This window comes from Microtus oregoni, unplaced genomic scaffold (assembly GCF_018167655.1).
Source record: "Microtus oregoni isolate MIOR12 unplaced genomic scaffold, Mior012 000019F_ref0000042, whole genome shotgun sequence".
NCBI classification, from domain to species: Eukaryota; Metazoa; Chordata; class Mammalia; order Rodentia; family Cricetidae; genus Microtus; species Microtus oregoni.
Window position 1 is genome coordinate 6,437,760 of NW_024543078.1, and position 19,550 is coordinate 6,457,309.

At 40.2% G+C, this 19,550-nt stretch overlaps 1 protein-coding gene across 2 annotated transcripts in view; it reads left to right on the forward strand.

Annotated features, from left to right (window-relative positions):
• Window positions 1–921: 921 nt before the first annotated feature.
• LOC121459512 (leucine zipper protein 2) overlaps window positions 922–19,550 on the forward strand; it is a 334,680-nt gene continuing 316,051 nt past the window's right edge. Inside the window, exon 1 of one of the 2 annotated variants that reach the window (XM_041669388.1) lies at window positions 922–1,770. In XM_041669388.1, the coding sequence (XP_041525322.1) occupies window positions 1,709–1,770 (62 nt within the window). In that variant the 5' untranslated portion in view covers window positions 922–1,708. The remainder of the gene's footprint in view (window positions 1,771–19,550) is intronic. The other variant, XM_041669387.1, reaches the window with a different exon arrangement.

Sequence of the window (19,550 nt, forward strand, 5' to 3'; positions counted from 1 at the left end):
AATCCAATTCAGGAGGGAGCTACTTTATGTCGGACTATAGCTATAACTATTGTAGATGTTTCTACTGCCAAAGGGTTGACTTTCACTTAAAATATTAATACTTCATTTTAATAACTTGAGATTCTCACAATAAATTTCAGTCAGTGCACTTTTAAGTTTAGCCTCATCAGTAAGGAAATCAGAACAAAACAGTACATTTGAATGAAATACATTGCATTTCCACACATTTTAGAGTAATAAATACGCTATTTTATCATCAAATACGTCTTCAATACTGAGTTTATAGCAGGTTATTCTTTGGGATTTTCCTTCTAAATGGCTTGCCTGGAGAGAACACGGGTCATCAACTGAGCCTTGGGGACAGCATCTGCCGCCCTTCATCCTCTGAAATTTGCATGTGCCTGACTCTTTTAGTGCAGACAAACTTCAGTTGTGACATTCGCAGAAGCAGCTAGGCTGTCATAGGACTTGGGATAGATACCTAGTTCTTTGTTTAGGAAACAAAAGCTCCGTCAAGACACTGGCAATCCCTGTTTTCCTCACATTTTTGTAGGAAAATTGTAGTGCTACTTTAGTACACTGACTCTTGAGAGGAATGCCATGTCCACTTTCTTATAACACACACACACACACACACAAACACACACACGACCTCTGATGTGAAGACCATGGAGTTTCACATCTCCGTGGGTAAAGTCGCCTTTCTTTTAAAACTGATTTTTTCAATATGGTAGATTGCTTTAAAGTTGTGCTGTTTCCCTTTTCTGACAAAAGTCCCTAAATAAAGCTTGTTAAACACTCCGTGCTTGGAATGCAACATTTAGAAACTTCACAAAATGCGGTGGCATCTAGAGTCCTTTGCTTCCTCCCCCTACCATAGAGTTAATAACAATTGTCTCGGTGATCTTGCTGAGGAGTTTGCCTACAGGAAAAGGATCCTTGAAGGTGCATTAACTTGGGCAGCCAGCTGCACACCCTTGAGCAGCTGACAGGCGCAGAGACCAGAAAAGAGAAAACCCGTACGCACCAGAACCAAGAGCAGCGGACTTTGTGTTAGTCCCGGCCCATTTCCATGATAGAAACCTCCTAACCTCCTGTGGGTAAGAGCCAGCTTCTGGTCTGCACTGGCGGCGGCTGCTACTCTCCGTCCACAGCAAGCAAGCCATTATGCATCTAAACAGCACAGTATTTTAAGCTTACTCTCCAAGCAACATCTCTGCAAAAGCTTTGCAAGCTGGTCTGCTCCGGACCCTGAAGAGTCTGGAGTCCTTCCCAGCTAACTGTCTCTCACTCTGCGGAGCACGGCAGCTCAATTACTGGAGAAAGAGATTGGTCCTTGCCACCGCCCTCCCCTCCGGTCTTCAGTGGGAGCTGGGAAGAGGAGATCTGCTTCAGTGCGCACGGGAGTGACCAAGTGTAACTGGCTACCGGAGCAGCGACCTGGACGCGGGTCCTTTCCTCCGCCGGCGGATACACCCGCGCTGTGCGCCCTGACCACAGCGCTGGACCATCCCGGCAGGGTTCGCGGGTGACATCACTCCTGAAGAAACCCGCTCTCTAGTCCTTGCCTTCACAACGCCTCTATCAGTGTGTTTGTGGGTCTCTGGAGAGGGCTTCCTGAGAAGAGAGGACGGCGAGTAGCGACCAACCAGACCAGAGGAGGCAAAAGAGTAGCGGGGAGTGAAGGAGTACCCCAGAGGACAGCGACATGAAATTCAACGCTGCACACTACTTGCTGTCCCTGCTGCCTGCACTCGTCTTCAGCACCAGGTGAGTCCAGAAACATGAGCTGGTCAGGGGAGAGGCACCTCCCGCCTAAGCAAGATGTTAGCTGAGTGATTAAGACTCAGAGTCTTTGGAGAGAGAGGAGCCCTTCTATAGTTCCCCCAGCCCCCTTGGAGAAAGTCTTAGGATTGCCTAGCTCGGGGTATCAAGAGCTTCCCTTCAGAGTAAAATGAAGACACCCCACCCCCACCCCCAGAGCCCTGTAGTCAGGAACAGAGAATGTGCTGAAGTAGGACACCATAAAGAGAAAGTAGGGAGAAAGGGGAATGTCCCTAGGAAGTGCTTTATGTTTATGTTAGACCTCTGCTGGTAATTAGGGAACTCCAGTACCCGGTGGAATGAATTCTAAGGTTCAGGGAGCCAGAGAAAACAGAAGGTGCTAAGACTTGTGCAGTAGTCCCCAAACTCCGTGGATGGCCTGTCCGAAGTCTTAAATGGACTTGGTGGCAGGTAATTTCCTTTGGCTGGGTTTAGAGTTAGAAGACAGCACTGAAGAAGAGGAGAACCTAGCTGGAAACAATGGGGCACTGTGCTCCATCACTTGGCTGCTGATGACAATTTCAGCCCCAGTACAGAGGACCCATTTTTACTGGAGATTTCAAACGCACTGACAGAAGTGCTTTGTGACTGCTGCTGGGGTGTAGTCTCAAAGTTGGTGATGGGTTTGTTTTCTTCTCCCATTGGCACAGCACAAGGGTGGCCTGATTCAGTGCCCAGGGCTGAATTTATTCTGCGAGCCTTGAGCACCCTACTGGCAGCAATCCCTTTCCCTTGGCCTCCGTGAAATAAAATAACACACACAAGGTTCTTTCAAATTCGCATGAATGGAGACAATATCTGTTTGTGTAAGTCACCAAAACTAAAGGAGAGACACACAACTGTACAAGATTCAGATGGAAGGGGGAAGCAGGCTCACGCACTCTTAAAAGATGTTGAATCCATGCTTCTGTTTCTTGTACATGTTTCTGTCAGGCCAGCATTAACCTGCTTTTTCTTTCCATGCAGAAACAGCTCCATTTAGCTCCAAAAATTGATAAATTTTGCCTTTCTTGAACAGAGCCAAGTGGCTTTATAAGACTGAAATCAAACTTGAGTTTTATTTCTTCTGAAGATTTGCTTGTCATTGCAATTCATAGTATTCTTACGGTTTGCACAGAAATCCACTTTGGTTCCCATTGCTTCCTTAAACAACGAGCTCTTTTGAACACTACAATAAGTGCCGACAGACTAATAAAGTTAGTCTCCGGGTCCTAGTCATTTGCTCCCACTTTCTGCTTTAATAATTATTTCTGTGTTCTTTTGAAGAAGGGGCAGTTCTAAAATTTATGTTTAGGTAGATGCCAGTCAACATAGTCATTAAACAGTTAACGGTGGCAGGGAAACCCAACCCACAGTGGCATGCAGGGCAGTAAGCATCTCTTGAGATCCGGTAGTCCTTTTGTTCTTTAAAGCAGCTGCCATTGGAGTACACGAACTCTACAGCCTCCACTCAAACCTTGTTTTAGTTCTGTAAACCCAAGAACCATCACTTCCCTATCTATGAAAGTGTTAATTTCTATAAATATCATTAAGACTGAAGGTCAACACTTTTATTGCAAAATACTAAGTTATTCTGATTTGAAAATAGAAAGGAGCATTCTCTAGTGTTGGCATTTGACTTTTAAAAAAGATACAAGATGGACTTGAAAAATGAATTTGCATAATTAGTAACCATTTACATAACTGCTCTGAGCCATTTTATTGGACTAGATCCCCAGGTCCCCTTCTAATGGTTCACTTACTTGAAAATGAATGTGACACTGTCCGGGTGTCACTCACAGAAGAGAATGGGCTTTAAAGAACTCCCACAGAAGTTCATTCTCCTTCCAGTATTCAGCAGTTCTTACTGTCACAGGGCAAGCATAAAGGTTACAGCCCAGACTGCAAACCTCTGTGAAGTCAGTCACATTAGCCATGATGGGCCTGCTGTACTGTTGAGCAACACTGCATGGCTCAACCACGGTCACCGGTGACAGGGTTTTCTGTTAACTTTCTTAGTGTTCTTTATATGAAGCAGTTGCATCTCACATGCTTACACTGTGTTGGCTAAATCTACAGAGGGTGACAATCGCCACTTGTTGATTCTAAAGTTCCTTCTCATTTTAAGGAATGTGGAGCTGCAACTCTAATGTGGAAGAACGTTTGTCCAGACATGTGTCTTTCCCAGTGGAGTTCCTCAGAACTGCTTGCTTTGTCTGCTGTAGGCCTGGTGTTCACCTCTGTCCAGAAGGGAAAGAAAGACTGCTTTGAAACAGATGCTGTAGTTGGAAGAAGAAAGGTGCTTTATAGTAGTGTTCTAGCTGTCAGAGTAGTGTTCTAGTGGTTATCCTCAGATAATTCGTTCTGCCTTTTAAATAGGAAAGATTGGTAGCTGTCTATTCTGTTTGCTCTCCCCCTTACCATTACAATTAGAGACCCCATAGACATCAAACATGAACAATATCAACACTCCTAGCTTAAACTTACTTCATTTGTTCTGAAAGAAACATGAATGTTCATTCTGACAAGCATTTTCCTCTGTTTTCACAGTGAGCCCCATTGAGCTTTAAAGAAAAAAAAAAGACTTCAATTTCCTGGCATATTGTCTTTGCTGTTTAGAAAGCACATAGAAATTCAAGGGTACAGTCAAGCTAATGGTTTGAAAATGTAGCTAATACGGAGATCCACTTAATGTGTGCATGAATGCATGTGGTCAAAGAACACAAATGCATGGGAAGGTTGAAGAGCTTTTGGAGAGAATGGCTGTACTCTTCAAACAGTTTCATTTTGCAGGAGGATTGAATTGCTATTCCAAGGCATTACCTACACTTCAGAAACAGGAAATGTGGGGACTGAAAGGATGGTGGGAGGTCAGTTCTTTGAAAGTTATTCCTGAAAAGGATCCCTGGTGTACTGGAGGAGGCTTGGGCATTAGTTCTGAACCTTGGTTCTTTGATGCTGTGTTCATGCCGCTGACGCCTTTGGAATGTGAGATTTCAAGTGACTTGAGGAGCAAGGCATAGCAGGGGAGGAGTGAAGGTCTACCAACTTCTGATGGTTTCTCTATCAGGTGCAATTTTGAACAGATGGTCGCTTATTGTCATCTCAGTAGGAATCACCTGTGAGGTCTCCTCTGGGCCCTGATCAGCAGCTGTACCCCATGCTTCCGTGGGAATCTATTTCCAGCAATGTACGCTGTGAATGCCCAAGGCTCCCACATCTTCTGTGCATCATTCCAACCTCAGCATGAAGCTGTTGTATATGTCATAGGAGAGAGGACACCAGCAAACTCATTTGTATGTAGACACTTTTAAGAAAATGTGTTTCTCCTTTAACTACAGTGAAATGGTGTGAGGTACTGTGAGTTTCCCCACCCAAGTCCTTCACACAGGGAGTCTGATGCACACACTCTTAAAGAATTGTATCCTTTTGTGTAAATGGATCACAGAAGTGTCTTTAACAGGAATGTGCGAAAGAGACTGTATTTGCGCCTGAGGCAGCAATTCCAGCCCTAAGAACCTATTTCCAGTAGCACTCCTTAAAGTGCCAGTTTTGGGAATATCTTTGTAGATTACATTTTCTCTGTGACTGATGGCAGCAACAGTTTAAACCTTTATGTGTTGATTGTACAATTGTATCAAATCAAAATCTGTGCAATTGAAAGGATGAACTTGATCTTCCTACTTGGAAGGTCTGGGATTGCTGAGCTGTGAAGTGACATTTTCTCCTGTGTGATTGGTGACATAATGTGTATAACTGTTTCTGAGTAACTGTGAGAAGAGTTGCTAAAAGTCACTTTAATAGATGGGGCTCAATTATTGAAGCTATTTCATAAGACAGGTAGTATTTAAAAGTATGATTTCTTCCATTGGAAGTTCATATAAGCAGAAAACATAAGAACATTCTTTTTTTTGTATTTTCTGTGGTGTTTTATTTTCACAAAATGAGTTTTCTATCTGTCAGTCACCAGCACCTGAATCATTTCACCAATAAGGTTGATTAGTTATAACTATATATCTTCTATCAAGACAAGAATGCAATTATTATATATTGCACAAATTGAATAAGTACTAGCTATCATTTTATATGAAGTTCCAAGTGTGAATTGGTAGAGAATAAATTGTACCAACTCAGAAGTTTCCGTTGTAATGTCTACTTTCCAATGACAGCAAGATGAAGAGTGTTTTCAGTCTCAACATCATGGAGCATGTGGTAACAGAAAGACTTTAGACAATGGTTTATCTTCATGTGAAGACTTTTTTATGTAGTAGACAGCACTAATCATAGAAACCACCAAACAGAGTTGTAAAAGCTGAACTAATTCACGAGAAGAGTTTAGGGTATTCATGAAAGAAAGTAAGTAGCTCGTGAAACTGTTATTACCTATGACAACGTTTTCATAAAATTCTTATGTACTGACATAGGAAAATAAGGTAAATCTGAAATGCATATCATTTGGATGACACCCAGTGTGTGACACTCTTGTCATCTAAAACAAAGAATGGTAGGCAAAGAGAAAGGACTCAGGGGTAGTAACTGTGACTTCCTATCTGGGCCCCTGTTCTTAAGAGCGCTCTACTGTCACAGTGTCTGACTTGTTCTGTGTTCCCTGCTGAACATTATGAAAATTAGAGGTATTTACTTTAAACACGTAGAATGTGATTTAGCTCAAAAGCATATATTTAGCTACTTCGGTTTCTGTTTACGATGTAATTGCATGTACACTGTGTAAATCATAATATCAAAGTCATGAACATAAGCACAGGTGTCAGTGAATAACTAAGATAGGTTGTTTTCAATTCATGGGTAGATAGATTTCAAAATTTGTTTGACTTGATTTTCAAGTTTTTTATTGTTTCCATCATCCATTATTAATCTTGAAAATTTATAAACATTCAGAAAAATTATAGAAAACATTACATCAAGAAATAATTATAAAATAGAAAACATTTTGAAAGGAAAAAGAAGCCCAGTTACTCCAGGGTCTAAGAATCACTGTCTGCAGGTTCCTAGAGCGGCCAGCCCCCTGAGCAGATTTAGAGCAACAGTGTCCTTAATCTGCATATATGATTACTGAATTATGCACAACAATGCTTAAAAACGGACATGAAAAGCTTATCTTTTTTAAAAAATGTTTTTTTAAATATTTATTTATTATGCATACAATATTCTGTCTGTGTATATGTCTGCAGGCCAGAAGAGGGCACCAGACCTCATTACAGATGGTTGTAAGCCACCATGTGGTTGCCGGGAATTGAACTCAGGACCCTTGGAAGAGCAGGCAATGCTCTTAACCACTGAGTCATCTCTCCAGCCCCTAGCTTATCTTTTTCAACCTATAAATCTCTTAAGTGTATGAGAGTTTGTTGCCAATGACATGTGCCAAGTGAGTGCATCATTGATTGGGAGGTGATGTGTGATTAAGAGAAATTAAAAAGTAGAGTTCACACTAAACCTATGACAGAGGAAAGAAGACAGTCACAAAAACTCACATGAACTTAGTTTCATGAGAATAGGGGACAGACACAGAGTGGTCAACAGTAAATGACTCCACTCAGACACAAACTGAAGGTCATCTGAGTAATCAGGATCTTCTGTGAATGTGCTCAAAAATGTTAGCTGATGCCATTCAAGTAGGGATGGGGCTGCACTGCAGTAATGTCTGACTTATCTCCTGTTGTTTGTGGGTGTTTGGATTCATCCAAGTATACTTTAAAGAGTCTACTGTTTGGAGACAAGCTTTCAGTAAAGGCTCTGTTCTACTTCAAAGCTCTACACTTTAAAGACAGAAAACTGAGGCTTAGAGTAAGTGAGATTTTCTAAGGACACAGAGGGAAAGTAATGCAGTCCCCAGAACTAAGGGATTTCCTCTGTCATGTCACTCTGCTCAATGACAAAGCTCTTTTGTTATCAGGGAACAGGAGAACAACTTATTCCTACAATGTGTTAGGAGGATTTTATTTTCTGTAAATATCAAGCAGTGTTGTAAGGAGGCTGCTTGTTTGTTCCTGGCTGTTCAGTCCTGAAATAATCACACAAAAGCTATATCATTTAAATTACTGCTTGGCCCATTAGCTCTAGCTTCTTATTGGCTAACTATTTCAATTTAACCCATTTCTATTAATCTGTGTCACCACGTGGCTGTGACTTACTGGCTAAAGTTCTGGTATCTGTCTCCAGCAGGGCTATACGTTTTCTCTCTGACTCTGCCCTTCTTTCTCCCAGCATTCAGTTTAGTTTTTACCGCCAAGCTAAGTCCTGACCTATCAACAGGCCAAGGCAGTTTTCTTTATTAATCAACCAATTGTATTCACAACATACAGAGGGGAATCCCACATTACAATATTAAAGGTCTATCTCTGACCACACATCACCCTGATATATAGCAGTCTATCAGCAAAGGAAATTACAGCAAGGAGACGAGCCTTCTCATTTTGTGTTTTGTTAATTTCAGAAATGAGAACTATGCCCAAACTACCCCAAGTCATCTTTAGATCCTGAAGAAAAGCCATTAGTTTTTTTTTTTTTTTTTTTTTTTTTTTTTTTTTTTGCTGTTGTATACAATTGACTCTGAAAAGCTATGGCCAAAGTGGTGACTGTTGATCTTTATACTATAATGTAAAGTGATATTTTTTTATGCCACTGAGATCTGTTTGTTGAAGCTACTTCATACAAATGTGTATCCTAGACATTTGCACAAGTATTCCTCCGGGGTTAAATCTATGGTAGTAACATCAAGATTAAGTAAAAGATGTTTAAGTATATTTCAGAGTGTAGCATGTAGTTACACCTTGTCCCTCAGTAAATGCTAAGACAGAGGTAGCATAGGCTACATATCTGGCGTGTTGCTTAGGACACTGCAGACAAGTAACAAGACATTTAGCAAGTTTATTAAACTGAAGATAAATACATTTATCAATTTCAAAATTCTAGACAAGTATAGTCTAATTTATGCTAGTATTCTTCTCCAGGGGAGGAGACGGTGGAGGGCTTTCATGGAAATGAGAAGTAACCTCATCTGATAGCTCCTAAAAAGAAAACATTGGACTCTGGATTCTCATCATTGTTGATAACTAAATAATTGAAGATTGTGGTCACTTGGTCGCCCACCTACCCCTTCTTTTCAGTTGTACATCTGTTTCTTAGAAAGTCACTTAAGGACTTGATCACTGCCACACCAGGGCTTTGTAGTCCAACTAAGTAAGATGTCAGTGAGGATTAATTCAGAATTTCTTCATGTCTCCTATGGGGACTGTGCCCTTCTCTAGCCAAGAAGAGGCTGAGAATTCCTAAAGTCCATAATCTTAAGGCATCATCCTCGGGTCAACACACACTTACTTACCAGCTGTCTATTCATTAAATGGATGATGGAGGGGAATGGGGAAAGGAGTCATGAAGTCTGCCTTATTACCTGAAATTAAATTCTCAAATTACAAAATCAGAGTCTTATTATCACTCTGAATTTAGAACAGCAGTTAACATCTCTTTGTCACCTTTCTCTGGTCCATGGAAAGATGTTAACAATGCCTCTCTCATAAGACTGTCAAGAGGATCAATTATGATAATGTATGCAAATAAAAATGGCCAGCTCAGAGAAACACAGTTCAACACACCACCATCATTATTATTACATGATTGAAAGGTTTTGGCAAGGCTTATTTTACGAAAATGATCTTGTACTTTAGAAAGTGATCTTTAATAACACCCTTCTCACACTAGTTTACACAGACCAAGTTAGGACCAGTGAGAAAGATATTTTGAAGTTCAAGCCTATCTAGAATTATGAAGCTGTTTTCTCCTTATCAATGAAGAAAGCTATTGGTAATACGGTGCAGGGGCCAGCTCTTTAATATCAAAACAATTCCCACTTGGGAAGACTAATTTAAATGTCTGGGACATTCTCAAGGAAAAAGAAATCAGGGTAACATTATACAGTTCATGTCTAGAGCCTCCAAATTGTGTTGGCAATATGATTAAGACTGAAAAAAAATAACATTATTAAAATATCATCTAACAACGTCTCGTCAATGGCTTTGAGAAAAGTTCATTGAACAGAGTTTATTGTTCAAGCTCTCCTGATAATGGCAGACTCACAGGGGTGCATCATCAGTGAGGAAAAGCATATTGTCAAGTCTAGGCACAGAGAGGACACTTAACTGCTCCTACTCAGTAGTTCCCCAGGTGCAAGGCCCAGGCTGAGTGTTGTCAAATGGTATAGAGAAGGCTGGAGTGTCAGAAAGGGTAGGATCCCAGAACAGAAGAGTTTTTAGAATGCTGTGTGCGTGGTAAAGAAAGGTGTGAATCAAAAGAAAAGCTCACAACCTTAAAATACACAAGTATTTCTTTCTGCCTTAAAAATACATAAGTTCCTCTTTCTCATGCTCAAGATCATTTCTTGATGATCTTTGCAGTAGCTGAGCGTTTGGCATTGAGTAAGAAATGGGGAAAAAAATCTCTGCATTACAAAAGAAACAGGAAGAAGTATGAAAAATTGAAGTGACATCTTGGCAAAAGGAAGATATGTTTGAGAGACCCAATTATTATGGAGAGTGTCGATTTTTTCTTTTCTTCCACAGAGAGAAATGGACAAATAAATTCACAAGGAAAGTGGGAAATTGCTCTTTTCCTGACACCATAGTTTGGAATGTTTTAAGAAATGTATTAAATCCTTGCTTTTTAATGTACTACACACATCTTTATTTCAGCTGTCCACTGTAAAGCATTTTGGGTCATCAGCCCAAACAGTATGGCTGAGAATGAAGGAAGCCTCTGGTGATGTTATAAGTACTTACTTGTTATGAGTTAACCTTGTGTTTAGCAATATTCAAACAATGCATGTTATACAATTAGGGTAATCTAGAATTTGAATGAATTGCAATGATTAGTCCATTTTCTTCTAGAAAGAATGTACACAAATCTCAGTCTGTTCTGAGAATGACTCCATAAGCAAAATTCCAATACTATATAGAATCAAATTTCCATATAAAAGCACATACAGCACAAAAAAAGAATAAAAGTATATTAGTAACCTACTAATGGCAGCTAGAAAGATTTCTTTGTGCTTAAGAACACTGGCTGCTCTTCTAGAGGACCTAGGTTCTAACACCCACATAGCAGCTCATAACCCATTTTAACTCCAGTTTCAGGGTATCCTGATGAAGGAAGGTCATCTGTCTATCTCTTACTTTCATTGGTTAATGAAGAAACTGAGTTGGCCCTTTAATGGGGCAGAAAATTAGGTAGGCGGAGAAGACAGAACAGAATGCTGGGAGGAAGAAGCCGATTCAGGCAGATGATATAGCTCTCCTCTCTAAGATGGAGGCAGGTTAAGAATCTTCCTGGTAAGACACCACCTCGTGGTGCTACACTCATTAATAGAAATGGGTTAATCAAGAGGTGAGAGTTAGCCAGTAAGAGGCTGAAACTAATGAGTCAAGCAGTGTTTAAAAGAATACAGTTTCTGTGTGATTATTTTGGGTAAAGCTAGCAGGCGGCCAGAAGTTGGGAGGTGGGAACGCAGCCCGCCGCTCCATCTACAGTATCCAGTGCTCTTTCCTGGCCTTAAAAGTACCAGGCATGCACATGATAAACATATATACTGGTAAATTACCAATCCATAATAAAAAGAAGTATGCTTACTAATAAGAACGTTGAAACTACTTAGTCTAGTAAGATGGAAGGATGTGTGCCATTAAAATATCCTCTAAGTAAATCAAAGAAATACATCAGTTTGAAGACAGGACAAATTGAAACTTCCATTTGAAATCCAAAATTTTCCAGACAATTTCATCCCTCATTTTCAGAGAATGTATGTGTCCTCCGATTAGTGATTCTCACAATATGCTCTTCATTGTGTGAGAACAAGCATCTCCTGAGGTGAATCTGAAAGAGACAGCTCCAGGCTCCTGTGTTAGGCATATCAGATCGGTGGTCCGAGGGAGAGGGCAGCAGTGGAGGTCTACCTTAATGGGAATGCCTCCAGAACGTAAAAGTCTAGATATACCTCTTCACAGTGTTTGGAACTCTTTGAGTTCATTGGCATTAACTAAAAGTGAACATTGCCTCTCAAATCAGGGGAGTTGTGTAGTGTGTGAGAAAAATCACCTTGTTTACTGTGGATGAATACACTTATTAAGTGAATAGGTTATATCACACCAAAAGCATTTATCAGTCAAGTTGCATGAAGATATTCTCTGTCTTGTGTGCTGTTCTCCAACGAGGAAAAAAAAAGAATAAACATTATTAAACTACTTAGATGACGTCTCAGGGGCACTAGAAAATGAGTGCAAGAGTTTAGGTGAAATTACTTGAGTGCAGTGAAAATCTGGGCTTTAGCTTCAGCACCACAGTCTGTAGGAGAGAGGTAGCAATGCCCAGGGCCTGCAGCAATGCCCAGGACCTGCAGCAATAGCCAGGGCCTGCAGCAATAGCCAGGGCCTGCAGCAATAGCCAGGGCCTGCAGCAATAGCCAGGGCCTGCACGAATCATGTGCTGGGGGCTTCTTCACACAACGTCTGAATTTTCAGATCAGGCAGAGGTGACGTGGTGACCCTAATGAACAAGGCTTTGATCTGACACAGACACGGTTGTTCTTTTGTGATGTAATTGTTTCTGCATGAATTTGCTGAGTTAACTAGCGAGTGATAGTCTGCTAGATCTTCATTTCTCATTGTCCTTTTTGCTGCAGTATTTGCTTTTTGTGTGTGTGTGAGAAGTAAATTAATATAGCGATATAATTTATGTAATAAATATGTTCAATTATAATTAATATCTTAGGTGGCTCCCGATGCTGTCACAGATTATAGGTAAGAAAGTTGAGGCACACATGGATGAGACTGGGCTCTTTTAAAGCCAGTGATTTTTTAAATCCTACTGATGCTATGTTCAAGTGGTTGATAGGTGACTGTCCCCATGCTGGTAAACCAGAGGAATGACTTTAAATTGAATTTGCATCATTTTATCATGCTTTTTCCTTTTCCTCAAAACCATGAAGTAATAGAAGCTAAAGATTGTAGCACGAATTCTAATTGTTCTTAATAAAAACTCAGAGGTGCGCGCACACCTTTAATCCCAGCACTCAGGAGGCAGAGGCAGATGGATCTCTGTGAGTTTGAGGCCAATCTGGTCTACAAGAGCTAGTTCCAGGACAGGCTCCAAAACCACAGAGAAACACTGTCTTCAAAAACCAAAAGAAAAAAAAAACAGAGTCAGATAGAGTCAGATATTAGGAGGTGAAAGCCAAGACGTCAGAGAAACAGTGCAGCCAGCCAGCCACTAGAGAGACCTTTTATCTCTACTGAATTCTCAGACCAAAAGGGCAATCCTGTCCTCAGACGGTATTCTCTGACTGACTCAGACTGCAAATCAGACTGCATCCTCAGATTGTCTTGAGCACCTGTCTCCTTCAGCATTGTATTCCTCTCTCTGCCCAGCCATTTACTCCCTACTTCCCTAGTGCTGGGATTGAAGGAGTGGAATCCCAATTGCTGGAATCACCTTTGTGTGAGCTTTGTTTCTCTTTTAGACAGATTCAGTCTTGTGTAGCCCAGGGTGGCTTTGAACTAACAGAGATCCCTCTGCATTTGTCTCCTGAGTCCTGGGATTAAAGGTGTGTGCCACCACTCCCTGACCTCTAGGAACTTAGCTCTTCACTCTGATCTTCAGGCAAACTTTATTTGTTAAAACATAAACAAAATATCACCACAGAAGGGTGTCCCTAATAAAGGAAGAAATGAAAATATGGAATTTCCTTTGAAATATTCTCTACCATAGCTACTAAAGTTAACAGAAGGTTCTTTTTTATGTTTATTTTACTCTATTTCCATTGAGAAAGAAAAGGACCATATAACAGTAAAAAACCGCCCTTTCATGAGTGGCCTATTTTGCATAACTGCCAATGTCTGCATTGTCCCCTCTCCGGATACAAGTGCTGTCCTAACACTGACCAAGGGTTTGAATGGGTCTGTACAAACTGAGTTGACACTTTGATATTTCTAGTTCTTTGGGTCTGAGTGATGTGATTCTGGGCAAATCAAGTACAAATGCTTAAAACACTGAACAACAGCTAAAGAGTTTTTGTTGTTTGTTTTGTTTTTCAATGTGTAAAATTTTCCTGTGATTGTCTCTAGGGTTTTTGTATTTAATGTTTCTTCAGTACCTCATGGAGTTCTTACTTTATAGACTAAGAAGTTAATAAATCTAAGGTCACAGAATTAATAAAGAGCTGCAATATGAACCAATGATTTAATGGGCATAGCACCAAGGTAGGAGTGCTGAGACAATAATGGTTACCGGTAAAACTGGTGCTGGGGCTCATGGAAGTAAACCAGAAACAAAGGGGTGGATGGGAAATGCGTGCTGACTTGTGGGAAGAGGCACCAGTGCCAAGACTCAGGGACACCCTTGCTCATAAAGGTGTGTCCCGCTCATCTAATGAGAGATTTCACATTTTATTTTACACATGTGGAGAGTGACAGGTTCGCTCTTAGCTCAGCTGAGTTTGAGCCTGGCCACGTTGTCTAAAACAAGTATAGCAATAATATAACCAGGATAGCAGCAAGATACATAAAGAAGCCTAAGAACTCCGGTGTTGCACTTCTGCCACTGACCAGAAGATGGCATTGCAAAGCATTCTAGTCCTCTGTGCTAGACTTAATCCATTATAGACTTGACACATTAATCCCATATTTTAATCTTATTATCTTATGTATGTCCATACATATTCATGACACCCACATGGGACTTAGTAATAACCTCATGTTATAGATGGGGGGACTGTGAGTGATGGCAGCTGCACAGCACAAACATGAGCTCCGGGTTCCATTTTGGCAATGCCAAGCGTGCTATCCATGTAGACAGCTGGTAAACAAAGGCATCAAATTGCTTCAGGTCTGAATCCTGTACCTCACAGACAGAAGCAGAGACAAGCTTATGGGGCAGAAATCATGCTGGCTTTCATCATGCTGACTCCCTGTGTTAATGATTTAAGATGAAGCAAAGGTCTCTAATCGCCAATATTCATCTGGACCACATTGTGCAGTGCTTGGTGTGTTTAGTGTGTTTTGCAAACCTCGCTTTGGCCACTTTTGTTTTCTGTCTGTTCATAAATTGATGACAGAGCCTGCCTCTACACCTTGCCTACTTGATTGCTGAAAATACAGGTTTTTGTATATCTTGGTAAATCTTAGTCTATTATTATTTTAAATATGACATAAATTAATTTCTTTCTCATGAATTTCAAAACAAAATATAGAAAATGAAGAGCTAGTTAGTTCTCTGTGGTTGGAAAGTGGGCGGTCCATACAGTTTTATAGCTTGCATAAGCCTGAGATATTTCCATAGTCATCACCCTTCTTCTACCAAATGTGCACATACATATACATTGTCCTTGAGATGATGGCAAGAACTCGTGTTATCCACCATCACCACAGGGCAAAGCTGGTATACATTTAATAAGTACTGTCTTTTAACACACATTCGTGGTGGGTGCTAATACACTGTTGATTCCAATTTTAAGTCAAGGATTTAATAAACTATGTGAGCTATTCAGCATTTTCACTATTGGCTTAGTTTTGGATGGTTTTCCAACAACAAATTAAATGAAACATTTGTCCTAAGACTGCTTAAGGATCAGTTGTGGTGTTCATCAACCTAGGTATGTGTGTATATATATATATATATATATATATATATATATATATATTACAAGTGTCTTTAGTTTAGGATATAGTTTTATCATAAGTCAAAGAGCATCAGTGAGTGTGATTGTATGTGTGTGCACAAATATACATACATATCTGTACATATATAGTGTTCAATGCTGTTTTGATATAAAAGGTAGACAAACTCATAAAAACCTGCATCATCATTTTGTTTTCTAATTGTAGGAGAATTTTTAAAACATTTCTGAGCTCTTAATTTTAAAGCCCTTTCTTAGGCTGAAAGCAAGAAGAAGCCCGAACTATGTTGTACCATGGAAGATCAATCAATTAATTCTATCAGTACCAAGTACACAATAAATTCTAGGCAGAAATGATGAAATTTTTCTTTTAGGGCATCAGCAGCCATTGTGTCTCTGTGACCTTTCGGAGAATGATTGTAGACAGTGTTCATCCCAAAGAACAATGGAAAAGTGATGGACTGGGAAAATAAGAGCTTTCCAGCGGAATAATAGGTGCAGGAACAAACATGGGCTGCACTGGCGGAGTGTTTGATGTGTGCTAGAAATGTGCAGTCAGGGTTCCTGGGCCAGTGGCTATAATAACCAGCTCAGGTGGCTGGGGAATAGAGCAGTCTTATGGAGGCAGGATGTTTTAAAGATGAGTGGTGAACACTGCACTCATCAGACATGTGTGCTGTGTCACTCATGCAGAATACTGAAAAGACGCTTCCCTTCTTTTTGTTCTGTCAATAAAAATGACAAACTGGCAGAGGCATACAGAGGCAGACAAAAAAGAACTGTCTCGGGTTCCTCATCCATAGTATAGTAGCATGAGAAGAACAGTGGGTTCCTTTTCCCACATTGCTATAACAAGGTTTCAAACACCTTAAAAAGCAAAAGGAATTCATTAGGTCATAATTTTGGAGACTGAAATTTGAACATTGTGCGTGTTTCAGTCTCTGCTGAAGTCTAACTGTAGGTGACTTCTTGGAAACAAAAGAGATGGTTTCAAAGAATAGGAAGCTAGAAAGAAGGGGAAAGGCTTGTCTGTTTCATCAAAACCCTCATAAGGGGTAGAGAGCTCTATTGGGAAATCATACTCTTTGAAATATATACTCTTGCTATAGTTTATGTTCTAAGCAATAAGATAGCTAGTTATGAATAACTCTTTGGGCCACTAGGAAAAATAACTTGACCATTAGTTAGTCTACAATAAGTAAGTACATTAAAATAATACCTACTGAGAATCTACAAAAGGCCAAATACATATTCCAGGAAATAACTTTAATTGTCAGGTATCTGAGATACATAACCAAGGCTCTTCTTGATGGAGGCTGCCATCTGAAGAGAAGAGTGGAAACCCTACCTCTGGATGTATGGGGAAAAAATCTATGGAAGATGCCACAGAAATAAAAGACTGTCAGACTTAGCTTCTCTCGAGGCTAAAAGGACTTCCAACTGACTTTTTTGCTTGAGAAATAAATTTCTGGTGGAAATGTCACCTTGTGTAAAGGCATTAAGAAGTCTTAATAATGAGGGTTCCCACTTGTCTATGATTATTACGGTTCTTACTGATTTTTAAATAAAGACCACAGACCTCCTACCTCAGGGTGGGTTTACATTTGTGGTACAATTTGAGATCAAATTCCCAAAGGAAAGTTTTGTCTATGGATGTTGGCCCAAGCAGTGGAGGCTAGACCAAGGAAAGGCTGGCCCAAAGAAAAGGCTGGCTCAAGCAGAGGATGACCCAACCAGAGGTGAACCACCTGCTGATAAATCTCAGTCTTTCATATTACCAGTTATGCAGTCTTGAATGGCCTGTGGGTGTTTATTTTACTTGTACTGGAAAAATAACTAAGTTGAAGTCCTGTTGTAAGGAATAACAGATATGTTTTTTTTTTTCAAAAAAAAAAAACAACAAAAACAAAACAAAATAAAAAAACCACATGTACTTGTTTGGAATATGCTTCATTTATTTAGCACTGAGTTATAGAAATGGATGCAAAATAAAAAACTATTTTTTTCAAAAATTAGTAGCAGTAGTAGTAACAGTCGTAGCAGAGTGTATGTGTGGTGTCTCTGTGTGTCTATGTGTCTGTGTGTATCTGTGTGTGTCTATATGTGTCTCTGTATGTGTGTGTCTGTCAATATGTGTGTATCTGTGTGTCTATGTGTGTCTGTCTCTGTGTGTGTCTCTATGTGGGTGTCTATGTGTGTGTCTATATGTGTCAGTCTGTGTGTGTGTTTCTGTGTGTGTCTGTCTGTGTGTGTGTCTGTGTGTGTGTAGGAGAGGTCCCAAGGTATCAGGCTTGTATAGAAAGCATTTTACCCATTGGCCTTCTCACTAGCCCCATAAACCTATTCATGTAAAGAGTGCACAGGCCTTCCATACGTACGATATATGAGTAAGTTGTAATTTCTACTGTAAAATTGTGTGATCATTCAAGATAAAACAAAAAAGCTCTATGACCCTGCACAAGCTCCAGAGCTTACTTCTATTTTTCTCCTCTCTTCTTTATTATTTCTCCTTTCCCTTCCTTTACTCTCCACTCTCTCCTCCCCATTATCTTCCTCCATCTTCCCTTCTTCCTCTTCCTCCTTCTTTAAGTTGCCTAGGTTGTTCTCTGGCCTCAGACTTCCAAGTACTGGGATTACAGTCTTGCATATCAAGCTTGGCTTAGTAACTTGAATTTTAAAAGGACACTCTGGGAATTGTCTTGAATTCCTCACATTTCCCATGAGACTCTACTGACTTGAGATTAACAGAATTGTGAAAAGGGAAAGATTCTTTACAGTAGAGCAATAAAGCCTTTCAGGTTTCATAATTATCACTAAGCAAGCGTCCTTAATAAGTGAGAACAATAATTTTGTACTACTTGTGGAGAGATATTGTCTCATTTAATTAGTATGCTACATAATTCATCCTACTAATGCAGCAAGCTGGTTAATGGCAAGATATGAAGTTAAGCTAAGAGATGTAAAACCCTAACATATAAGTTCCTTATCATTGAAGTAACCAATGTTAATAGCTTTCATTAGCTTGGGAAAAATCTGACTTTCCTATTTCCCCTGAGGCTGTCTAAACTCATAACTTTGGTGCACACAGATTATTACCCTGAGGCCATCCTGTGTATCCACAGCCAGAGAACACGCCCCCTTTCCCTTGACCCAACATCCAAATTACAATGAAGCACATGTTTGTTGAATATACCTAATCGATTTTGAGAGTATAAAGTTGGTGACTGGACCCTCAGTGGCTGGTGGATTTTGTTTACATTTGCTAGAAAATTTTCTATCTAGTCTGCACAGTGCTTAATTTCTCTTCAATAGCTAGCTTGTAGCAGCAACCACAGGTGTCAGTTTATCTTGCAAATGCTTTATTTTTATTTGATTTCTTTAGTTAATCACATTCCTTGGCTTATAATTTTACTTCTGAAGCAACACAGCTAAGTGACTTTACAGGACTCTAACAATGAAATCCCTATATCTGGAAATCTTTAATTTGGGGGGAATTTGAATTAGAGGATTCTGAAGTCCTGAGTCCTGGTAAGTGGTGAATCTGGTATAAAGAGGGCTGCAGGGGGATTATCACCAGCAGAATTAAATGAATAGCACTTGCTACTCCTCTCACTAGTGTATGACTGGACATGGAATTGCCAGCGGAGGAAAGGGAAGGCAGAGCACACTGATAAATAGGGATGGCTGTGTGTGACCGGATTTGAACAGCATTGAGAAGTTATCCCTGCAGGACAAACCAGATGTGACGGTGGAGTTCCTGCCAGAGGAAGAACACAATAAGGACTTTGCATCATTTTTGAATATGCACAGCATTGTGTATGGAAAGCTAAGTTTCTGTAAGTCGCTGAATAATAGCAGAACTCTGAACACTGGAAAGGAGTTGGAATATTTGCTCCTCGTTCTCACTCACATTTCCCTGTGTGTGCCCTATTCATCCCTGGTGAGGGACGTGTAATGAGTCTGCTTATATAAGAATTAGAATCTGGGCCACACTAGGTTTAGGAAACCCTGATACTACAGCTTGGTTGTTAATAGCTCAGAAAGTTAGGGTGTTGTTGTTGTTGTCTTA